This window comes from Moschus berezovskii, chromosome 5, assembly GCF_049115385.1.
Source record: "Moschus berezovskii isolate FMDL1 chromosome 5, NW_MosBer_1.0, whole genome shotgun sequence".
NCBI lineage: Eukaryota > Metazoa > Chordata > Mammalia > Artiodactyla > Moschidae > Moschus > Moschus berezovskii.
In genome coordinates, this window is record NC_142464.1 from 102,567,174 (window position 1) to 102,579,218 (window position 12,045).

At 40.0% G+C, this 12,045-nt stretch overlaps 1 protein-coding gene across 2 annotated transcripts in view; it reads left to right on the forward strand.

Moving 5' to 3' along the window:
- Nucleotides 1-12,045, forward strand: part of FRAS1 (Fraser extracellular matrix complex subunit 1) — a 533,887-nt gene that overhangs the window by 419,197 nt on the left and 102,645 nt on the right. For both annotated transcript variants that reach the window (XM_055434121.2, XM_055434122.2), the window contains 3 exons: nt 264-395; nt 1,475-1,600; nt 3,743-3,990. In XM_055434121.2, coding sequence (XP_055290096.2) covers nt 264-395; nt 1,475-1,600; nt 3,743-3,990 — 506 coding nt within the window. The remainder of the gene's footprint in view (nt 1-263; nt 396-1,474; nt 1,601-3,742; nt 3,991-12,045) is intronic.

A 12,045-nucleotide genomic window follows, 5' to 3' on the forward strand; every position in this document is an offset into this window, starting at 1 on the left:
CATTTATCAATATCACCTTGTTGTGAAAGTTGCTTCTTAAGATGACTGTGTTATTAAGGTCCTTTATCCTCTTTGTTATTCAGTAGAAAGAGCTTTGTAGAATAGTTCACAGTATCTTAACTTGCTGCCTATTCTTTCCACTTGTAAGCATCTCTTCAGAGTGTTAAGGTAATCTAAAAAAAACTTCTAGCTACAAATTTATAGAACTTGCCTAAAGGTGACCAGACTACAAGGTGATTTATGCCTGTGTGTGCCCTTTCTAGTTTCTGATGGAGAGCACACAAGTCCAGAGATGGCCCTCACCATTCACTTACTTCGCACTGATCAGCACCCACCAGTGTTCCAGGTCACAGCTCCTCTGCTTGAGGTCAGCCCAGGAGGCAGCACTTCTATAGGTAAGAACTGGGAACCTGCAAGAAAATGGCTGTGGAGATAGAACCATATTTCACTTAACAGTCCCTGTTTAAACCTCTTCATGGTTACCAAAAAGTAGTGACCTTCTCTTCCGGAAGTTGCATGCTTTCTCATCCATAGCAGTCCCTTTGGCCATTTCCATGCATATAGAAGCAACAGAGAGAAGGAAATAAACCCTTCAGAGGCCAGTGCTCAGTGATGGAATTCAACACTGAATTCATTTTCCAGCCTCCAGGAGTTTGATTTGTTGCCATCGCTAAAATGTAAAGTAACAGAGAGCAGAGACGAGACGTGAGGGAAATGGTTTCAATGGCTGCTCTTGTTTTCTACTGAGAAAGTGAAAAGTAACAGGAGTGGCAGATCACAGGAACCTTCAGAAGTTGTGAAGAGCTAGAGTTGACCCAAGTGTTTTATCTGTGATTTTATTTACTTACTCTTTAGAAGTTTGTTCTTTTACCAAGAACATCTGGAAAGGGAAGAGTGGCTATTTTGATTTTTGTAAGGTGTGTTCTTACACATCCTTATCCAGTTTCTACATGTCAGTGTTGGCCTAAAGTGAATTATCATCCAACTTATTAGCAAGTCATAGATATAAAGATAACTGTCCCTTCTGCCCCACTCCTTCTCTTGTGATGTGATGGCCAGAGTAATCATTATTAAAATAAGCTGGCTCCTCTATAGATTTGGAGAAAGGAGAAAGGAAGGAACAATAATAAGCAAAAACAACTTCCACGAGTATTTTATGGAAGAAAATCTACCTAGTCAGTCAGGACTGACCTTTTTATAGACCGCCATTCCCTCATTTGTTTGGAAGAAAAAAGGTGTTCTGAATTTGGAACGACCGACTCATAAGTAAACTCTTAAAGAACTTACTTACAAATTTGTGAATTGATTGGATTAAGTTTTCTCTCTTTTGTGGTTGATTCAATTTAGCATTTTCTTGTAACCATTAGGTTTCCTACAACATGGCTTCCAGCCTGGCCTGGGGCTTTACTGTATGTGGAGTATAGAGTTGCTAACATACACAGCTTCTCACCATGCTTTATTCTCCTGACTACAGAACTTCGGTTGGTAGTACGAGACACGGAGACAGTACCTGAAGAACTCCTCTTTGAGCTTCGGAAGCCTCCACAGCATGGCGTGCTTATTAAGTACACAGCTGGGTCACCAGGGCCCATGGCCACAGGTAGCCTGCTCCCTCTGTCATTGGCCTCCTGGAACTTCTATTTTTTTTTTAACTATTTTAATTTTATTGGAGTATAGTTGATTTACAATGTTTTGATAGTGTCGGGTGTATAGCAAAGTGATTCAGCTATACATGTACTTATATTCACTCTTTTTTAGAGTCTCTTCTCGTAGAGAATATTGTTCTTGCTCCACAGTTGATTTTATGTCTCCGACAAGAAGTAGAGCAATATTGTGGGGTAAACTATAAGGCGGTACTTAGAAAGGGAAGACCGTTTAATGTTTAGTCCATTGGCTGAAGTACTGGAGACCTCCTTCTCTACACCACCACCCACACTCCAAAACTATGAAGCTCTTTCCTCAGGTTGTATGTAAAATTGATTCTGAAACCTGGAGTAAGTACATTTAGAACAACCTCATAAGAGTTGTCAGCTCCATGTGACTCTTCACAGTATCTTAAACACTCTGACTCTTTAGAGTATAAGCTGCATGTATTTTCATCCATTAAAAAAAACATGTAATGTGACCAGCTTTCCAAAATAATATTTATTATACCTTCAGTTCAGTTCAGTTCAGTCGCTCAGTCGTGTCCGACTCTTTGCGACCCCATGAATCACAGCACACCAGGCCTCCCTGTCCATCACCAACTCCTGGAGTTCACTCAAACTCATGTCCATTGAGTCGGTGATGCCATCCAGCCATCTCATTCTCTGTTGTCCCCTTCTCCTCCCACCCCCAATCCCTCCCAGCATCAGACTCTTTTCCATCCAGTTATAAAAATAATACATGCTGATTGTTTGGGAAATACAGAAAAGTTCAAAGAACACAACTGAATCTAATTTTTAATAGTTGACTCTCATATATTGAAGTGAATATTGTTTCAAAGTTGTCACCTTGAGACGCTGTGTGCTTATTCTGACAATCCATATTTTCTCAAAACTTTCATGTAATTCCTAATAGGCGTGTAACAATGCTTTCTTCTGAATATCACTGCAGAGGAAGAGCGTCAGATTTTTACCTTGAAACTATGTGGGATTTGTAAGAACAATAAATAGGCACTTGGGAGTCACAAAGACAGATTTTTTTTCTTTAAGTTGCCAAACAAAGGAAGCATCATTATGATAAATTTCTGGTATCCTAAGGAAACTATGTTAGGAGCATAACAGTCATAGCCCAGTGTCTTTAATATTATATTTAACCAGCATTTGTATAATTAATACATGTGTTCGAAAGATGTTTGTAAAATATTAGTTTTATTTTCATTTTAAGGAACAATTATACTAGCATCAAGAGAAGGCTTGGAAGAAGAAAACAAAGAATGAATAAATTATTTAGTTTTCTTATATAACATCAATTATTATAGTCAGCAATCTGTGAGGAAATAGAGTTGAATATAACATTCAAGAAGACCAGTTCCTCAGCTGTGCTCAGGAGTCATGGGGCCCCATGGCACTAAGTAGCATTTCTCATAAAAAGGGTGCTATGACCAAACAAATTTGAGAAGCTTTCATATTGTATATTGAAGATTCTAGAATTCTAGTGAATCCTGACATTTAAATATTTTAAATTTTGTTTAAACCTATTTTTCTTAAATGTTTATGACCTTGAAAATTTTTCTCCACATGACATCTATCACCTAATTATGAATAGACTTACACAGAGTAGGTTTCTAACTTCAAGTATACTTTTCAAGTTTTAAGTGTTTTTTAACTTTCTTAACTTTTTAAAATAAATCATCAGTATCATGATTAGATTCTAGAAGGGCTATCATAAAGAACAGAAGCATGCCCTGTGTTGTCTAGAATGAAACAGTGAAGAGTGGAGCTTAGAGAAGCAGATTTTGGCTCCATCTGATTTAAAGCTTTAGAAAAATTTTAGAGTTATCTCCAGTTGAATTAGCTCCCTTGTAAAATGGTGAGCCTCCCACCTTGAGCCATGTTGGAGGACAGGCTAAAGAACCCTTTTCAAGGGTAGTGTAAAGGGAATTTTACGTTGGGTGGATGGTTGAACTAATTAGCTTACAACTCCCAGGGTTTATGATCCTATATGTGCTTTGAAATCCTGAGAACAAAGGTGTTATGGAAATGAAAAGCATTGTTCCCAGAAGTTCCTGGATTTTTGCAATCTGTTTTGTTCTTGAAAGGTGACACTTTCACATATGAGGATATGGAGAAAAATGTCCTGCGGTATCTACACGATGGCTCGTCTGCCCGGGAGGACAGCATGGAGATCTCAGTCACAGATGGCCTTTCAGCCACAACAGTGGACGTGCGGGTGGAGGTATCACCCGCCGAGGCCCGGGAGCCCCGACTGGCTGCCGGCGCCTCTCTGAGCATCACGGTTGCCAGTAAAAGCACGGCTGTGATCACTCGCTCACACCTGGCTTATGTGGTAAGTTCTGTCATTTGTCTTTTTGTCCACTGCACCCTCTGATCAGGTTGCTAGAGAGTGACGCCGTGGCTGAACATTTGGGCCATCAGGTCTATGGCCATGAAAGAACTTTTTGTCCGCTTCCCTATCATTGTGCTCTTTGCAGCAGTGACACTCTTTATTCCAGGGGCATCCACTGTTTCCCCAGCAGACAAGTGAATGAGCAGAACACTGATGAAAACGTCCTGAGAATGTGTAAGGATGGGTGATTTGCACTAGGAAATAGTAACATTGTCAAAAAGCCCAAGTTCCCATATTTTAAGCTCCCTCCATAGTATTTCAAATGGGAATTTTAGAGAAAGAGCAGCTTAGAAGAATTTACCCATCAATGACTGATAAGTTACGGTATTTTATGGCTCACTTTTCTGAGAGAATGAGATGGCTGGATGGCATCACCGACTCAATGGACATGAGTTTGAGTGAACTCCGGGAGTTGGTGATGGACAGGGAGGCCTGGCGTGCTGTGATTCATGGGGTCGCAAAGAGTCGGACACGACTGAGCGACTGAACTGAACTGAACTGAACTTTCTGAGAGAAAACCCACTTCTCACTAACGTTTGTCTCGGGTCGAGCTCTGGACCGAATGGTGGCACGCTTGTTTGGCAGGATTCCTGACTCACCCTCCATTCTGTGCCCCATGAGAAGCAGGGACCAAGGATAGATTCAGAAACTCTGTTATTTTTTCCGCTAATCTGACCTTAATTTGATATGTGATCCTGGTTAATTAAACTCATCTTCTTTCCTTGACTTTACCTCTGGAGCTGAGGATAATGAGGATAATTAATCTTATTTTTCATGTAAGTATGTTGTGAACATAAACTCTCCATGTAGAAATCAAAATGAGTAGTTTTGGCAAATACACTGAAATAAGAATGGTTCAGTTCAGTTCAGTTCAGTTCAGTCGCTCAGTCGTGTCCAACTCTCCGCGACCCCATGAATCACAGCACGCCAGGCCTCCCTGTCCATCACCAACTCCCGGAGCTCACTCAAACTCATGTCCACAGAGTCAGTGATGCCATCCAGCCATCTCATTCTCGGTCGTCCCCTTCTTCTCCCGCCCCCAACCTTTCCCAGCATCAGAGTCTTTTCCAGTGAGTCAACTCGTTGCATGAGGTGGCCAAAGTATTGCAGTTTCAGCTTCAGCATCAGTCCCTCCAATGAATGATAATCACTCTTAGTATTGAATTTTTCCTTTGCTAATCTTAAAATTTCCTCCAATAACCTGGCCTTTTAAAAAATTACTGTATAGTTTTATGTAATCCTTTTCTGAGCTGAAGAATATGGCTATAAAATCTAGGCCTGAATAGTAGCATGTAAGATAAAGCATTGGCCTGGGAACAATTGCTTCAGTTGCTTTTGCACAGATTTTCCCCTAAAATTGTCTTTTCTTAACTTGTGGGAAACTGCTTTCCACCCTGATTCTTCTCGTGGGTCTAGTACAGTTTCAGAACACCTTTGACTTTTTTTTTAAATTGACAGGTGATTCTTACCCTAGGTTATGGCCTTTTGAGTCTTATGAAACACGAATTCATAAAAATTTATGAATACAGATTTAATCAATAGATTACCAAGGCTTGAAAAACGTTTGACAGACCAAAATAGGATTCCAAGAGCAGTTACTTCCCATTAAGTGCATATTATGAGCTGCAGATCAAACTGCAAGCCCATTGGCAACTGAACATGTATTTTCAGAAATTGATTGAATGTGAACTTACCCACTGGAGCAGAAAGAAGATTCCAAAAGAATTACTCTAGCTCACTGAAAGCATAGCATATTTTCAAGACTTAGCTAAGTTATTTATTAATACTAACTTTCTCTGAGTTTTGTGGAAGAATTTTTTACTTAATGTCATGGGGAAGACTTTTCTGGGTGTGCATAGTTAGTGAGTTTGCTGTGAACATCCAGAAAAGTTGGAAAAGCCATCCAAACCCTTGGTCATAAACGGGGCAGTTGTGTTGTGCATTGTGTTCCGCTGCTTCAGAACCCGGTCGACTGTAGCCCACCAGGCTCCTCTGTCCATGGGATTTTCCCAGTAAGAATACTGGCCATTCCCTTCTCCAGGGGATCTTTCTGACCCAGGGATCAAACCCACATCCCCCGTATCTCCTGCATTGCAGGCAGATTCTTTATTGCTGAACCACTGGGGAAACCCCGACTATAACGGAACATGTGAGCCAGTTCTTAATTACAGTATCATGAACTGCAAAAAGGTAAAATGACATCAGGAGAAACAAAAGGCAAAAATGGGATTCTGTGTGATTTGCTTCTTAAAGGTGGTTTCCTGTACACAATTTGCTATGTACTGCAAGGAAACAAGTAGGCGAGGGTTGTGTGGGTTTTATGGTTAAAATGAATGGGTTCTCATCCAAGCTTACCACTTCTACTAGTGTAATAACCCTTGACACGTTATTAAACTCCTTAGGGCTCAGTTTTCTCATTTGTAATATGGAGAGGATGATACAAGATTAATCTTGAATAGCTAATAGAATTGCTATGCACTAGCCAAAAATATACTAATTCAAAATAAACCATCTATAATAATATTACGTAATGCATATGAGGTATAAATGTAACAAAAGATGTGTAACTTCTAGGGAAAATTGATGCTATTACTGACTATAAAGAAAATCCAAAGGAATCTCTTCACAAAGTTTCAAAAATAAAGGAAGAATTTAGGGGCTGGATGGAAGATCAACAGAGCAATAGCATTTCTATATAAGAGCAAAAAATGACCAGTACATTTAACTAAAAAGATGATACCACTTAAAATAGCATCACAAAATTTATATTCCTTGGACTAAATCTAACAAAAACCAGGCAATACTTTTACAGGGAAAACTGTAATACTTAATTGGCAGACATTTTTAAAAGCACTACTGCTGCTGCTGGTAAGTCGCTTCAGTTGTGTCCAGCTCTGTGCAACCCCATAGACGGCAGCCCACCAGGCTCTGCCATCCCTGGGATTCTCCAGGCAAGAACACTGGAGTGGGTTGCCATTTCCTTCTCCAATGCATGAAAGTGAAAAGTGAAAGTGAAGTCGCTCAGTCGTGTCCAACTCTTTGAGTCCCCATGCACTGCAGCCTACCAGACTCCTCCATCCATGGGATTTCCCAGGCAAGAGTACTAGAGTGGGTTGCCATTGCCTTCTCTATTTAAAAGCACTGGGAGATGCTGTATTCACAGGAATATTTAGTATCAAAAATATATCAATTCTCCCACAACATGATCTTTCCATTCAACTAAGAACTAGTCAAAAGTTCAGTGACCTTTTAATGATCTTGATAAGCTCATTCTATAATGTATCCATGCATGCTAAGTCACTTCAGTCACTTCTGACTCTGCAACTCTAGGGACTGTAGCCTGCCGGGTTCCTCTAGGTTCCTCTATCCATGGGATTGTCTAGGCAAGAATACTGGAGTGGGTTGCCATGCCCTCCTCCAGGGATCTTCCCAACCCAGGGATTGAAGGCACATCTCTTACATCTCCTGCCTCGGCAGGTGGGTTCTTTATCACTATCTCCACCTGGGAAGGTGTCTATAGTGTTTAAAGAACAACAAAAGGCCCTCTGAAAATGAATAACAGGAGGGCAGGGGTTTGCCCTATCAGATACCAGGATTTTATATAAACATGCACTATTTAAATCAGTCCACACTGGTATATACTAGAGAGTCTAGAAACAGACTCACACTTGGGACTGTAACATAAAACAGATAGAGCAAACCAGATTGGTGGAAATGGGAGAAACTATTTGAAACATGAATCTGCAAAAATTATTATTCACATTAAAAAGAAAACAAGAACTTACAGATATTAACTGTAGCAAATCAAGTCCTTAAATGTCATAGGTAAAATTGTACAATTCTTTGTAGGGTATAGGTGAATATTGTCATGATAATGGGAAAAGGAAGAATTTCTTAAACTACAAACAGAAAATGCTAACTATAAAGAAAAGATTGAAAATTTGACTATATTAAAATTAAAATTTATGTTCTGCAAAACACACCATAAATACAAAAAAAAAAAAACTACTTACAAACTGGAAAAAGATATGTACAACACATAGAACCAAAGATAACAAAGAAAATAAAAAGAACATCTGCCAATCAAGAAGAAAAAGATAATCCATTTGAAAAATGAACAGGAGACGTGAGCAGGAATTTCAGAAGAGGAATCTGTAGGGCCAGGAAAGATAAGAGACATTCATCTTTTTAGATATCAGGAAACTCAGACAAAGACTGTATGCTGGTTAGTACCAATTCAACTGGCAAAATTTTCAAAATATGAAAATGCCAAATGTCGGAGAGGAAATGGATCTACAGGAGGTTCTTTTATGATGGAGCTGTAAATTAGAACAGCCACTGTGGGAAGGAATTTGACATTGTCTTGTAATGATGAATGTTCATGTTCCCTAACCATCCCTCTCCTGAATTCCTTTCCAAGGGAGACTTTCACAGGTACAAAAAATATGCACAAGAATATACACAAGAGTACTCACAGCAATGAGAGTGAAAGTCACTCAGTTGTGTCCAACTCTTTGGGACCCCATGGACTATACAGTACATGGAATTCTCCAGGCCAGAATACTGGAGTGGGTAGCCTTTCTCTTCTCTAGGGGATCTTCCCAACCCAGGGATCGAACCCAGGTCTCCCACATTGCAGGCAGGTTCTTTACCAGCTGAGCCACAAGGGAAACCCACGAATACTGGAGTAGGTAGCCTATCCCTTCTCCAGGGGAGCCTACCAACCCAGGAATTGAACCAGGGTCTCCTACATTGCAGGTGGATTCTTTACCAACTGAGCTATCATGGAAGCACTATTTGTAATAACAGTAACACTATTTTGTAGTAGCAAATATACTGAAACAGGCCCAACGTCTATCAGCATCAACAAATGGAATAACAGATAATTTGGAGCATACTTACTCTGTGGAATACTAGAGAACATTCAGAAGAGATGAACAATAGCTTCACAAAACAACATTCATGGATCTTTTAGTCAGTTCAGTTGCTCAGTCGTGTCTGACTATTCGTGATCCCATGGACTGCAGCATACCACGCTTCCCTGTCCATCACCAACTCCCAGAGCTTGCCCAAACTCATGTCCATCAAGTCGGTGATGCCATCCAACCATCTCCTCCTCTGTTGTCCTCTTATCTTCTTGCCTTCAATCTTTCCCAGCATCAAGGACTTCTCTAAGGAGTCGGTTCGTCACATCAGGTGACCAAAGTGTTGGAGTTTCAGCTTCAGCATCAGTCCTTCCAATGAACATTCAGGACTGATTTCCTTTAGGATTGACTGGTTTGATCTCCTTGTAGTCCAAGGGACTTGCAAGAGTCTGCAGCACCACAGTTCAAAAGCATCAATTCTTTGGCAATCAGCTTTCTTTATAGACCAACTCGCATATCCATACATGACTACTGGAAAAACCATAGCCTTGACTAGATGGACCTTTATCGGCAAAGTAATGTCTCTGTTTTTTAATATGCTGTCTAGGTTTGTCATAGATTTTCTTCCAAGGAGCAAGCGCCTTTCAATTTCATGACTGCAGTCACCATCTCCAGTGACTTTGGAGCCCAAGAAAAGAAATAAAATCATGGATCTTAGCCGTCTTCTACTGAGTGAAAAGAATATAAATCATGGATCATGAAAAATATAATCATGGATCTTAGCAGTCTTCTATTGAGTGAAAAGAAAAAGAAATCCCACAAGAGGAGAGTCTAACTCCCTTTCCATACATTTTGAAAAATACTACAACTACTTTACAGTAGTTTGCCAACAAAGGTCTGTCAAATCAAAGCTATGGCTTTCTTAGTAATCACATATGAATGTGAGAGTTGGACTATAACTCTCACCCTTGAGTACCAGTGAATTGATGCTTTTAAACTGTGCTGCTGGAGAAGACTCTTGAGAGTCACTTGGACAGCAAGATCAAACCTGTCAATCCTAAAGGAAATCAATCCTGAATATTCATTCAAAGGACTGATGCTGAATCTCCAATACTTTGGCTCCCTGATGTGAAGAGCCAACTCATTGGAAAAGACTGATACTGGGAAAGATTGAGGGCAGGCAGAGAAGGGGGTGACAGAGGATGACATGGTTGGAGGCATCACCAACTTAATGGACATGAGTTTGAGCAAACTCCGGGAGATTGTGAAGGACAGGGAAGCGTGGCATGCTGCCATCCATGGGATCGCAAAGAATTCAACAGCACTGAGCAACTCAACAACAATATATCAAAATATACCAAGAGATTCAAGGAAGTAAAAAAGCAAGATCATGATGTGATAGTAGAACCAGGGACAGGATGAAAGAGGAGCATAAAATGTTAATCATCAGAGTTCTCATCCTTGTGTTGAAAGGTGTGTCAGTAGATGTATAGATAATAAAAAGAAAATGAAAGAGTGAATTAACACAAAATGGGTAAGAAGGTCTTCGAATAGAAAAATTACATAAAATCAAGGTCTATGTTCTTAAGAATTTTTCACCCACAGTATCTTGGATATCTCAAAGTAGTAATTTTCTTTAAACGATGACAGCATTCAGAAAAATAATTCCAGCTGATTTCACACCGTTTCAAACCCAGCAGTCACTTGAGATTTGAAAAATTATAAATAAGTTGGGCCTGACACGAGATAAGCATTTCTTTGCCAAATTTGCCAATGTGGAATTTAGAAGCTGTTCATTCTCATCAAGAGCCAGGAGCTCTGTCCTTGTAGTTTATCACCATCTCAGAAGACAGTGCCTTAGAACTCTCGGCTGTCTTTTAAAAATTCCCCCTCAGAGGCTACTCACAGTAATATCATAGCAAGTAGTCTTTTGGAAGCCTGCATGTTGTATTTGATAACCCATGAAGAAAAATAGAGAAACTTTTAAAGTATACATTTAGGGGCTGTTTTCTGAAGTTTTACAGCTTCGATAAATTTGAGTTTCCTTCCTTGTTACTGTCAACTGATGTGAGGAAATATGGAGAGTTCTGTGATCTTGCCTTGAGGCTCTGAACTGCCAACTTAAAAGGTCCCCAAGGATAGAAATGAGAGCTGACCAAAACCTGCTCCCCAGATCTCCAGGCAGCCACGCTCACATTTCTGATCTCCGACCTCAGCTAACTGTACAACATAGCCATGCAAGTTTGCATGTGAAAGTATGCTTGGTCATGCAATATTTATCTTCATTGTTGCTGTGGTGAAGTGTAGAGGGCCCTCATGTTCACAGCCAACTGGTCTAAAAGATGAATGACTCAGAGGATCTTTCCAAGAAGATGTTGCCTCCCTTCTAGATATTTCCAAAAATATCCTTGAAGAAAGAAGAAATTGTTTGTTAAGACATTCAATTATTGCCCACGTAGAAACAGGAAGCCAATTTTATTTCTCAGTAAATAAACAGTGCAGAGGAAAGGGAAATGAATAGTCTTCATTAAGATTAGGCATCTCAGGGGTTGAGCATGCATAGGCTTGGTCAGAATGAAATTCATAAGACTTCTTAAATTTTTCTGTTAAACTAAAATTTTTTATTGTGTTGATGTTGACTATTCTTTAGAGTGAGTCCTTACCTTCCATTCTTCATTTCCCTGAATTTTTAAATCATTGTTATCATATGTTATAGTGGAGTTTTACCTATTTCCAAAAATTTTCAGTTCAGTTCAGTTCAGTTTAGTCGCTCAGTCGTGTCTGACTCTTTGCGACCCCATGAATCACAGCACGCCAGGCCTCCCTGTCCATCACCAACTCCCGGAGTTCACCCAAACTCATGTCCATCGAGTCGGTGATGCACCTTTTTCTAAAAAGCAAACTGTACTAAGAAACTCCAGAAGAAGCCTACAACTGTGTTTCCAGAAGAATGACGTATATTTCTGACCATGTTTTATACTCCACTAGATGCTTGTAATTAAAAGAAAACCTTGTGTGGCTCTTACAGTAACCATAGGGCTTTCTTTCTTTCTCTCTTTCTTTTATGCCCCATAGTGCATTTCCCGCTATTATCTTGAGCTACTCTTCAAAGTAGCGGAGAAGGCAATGG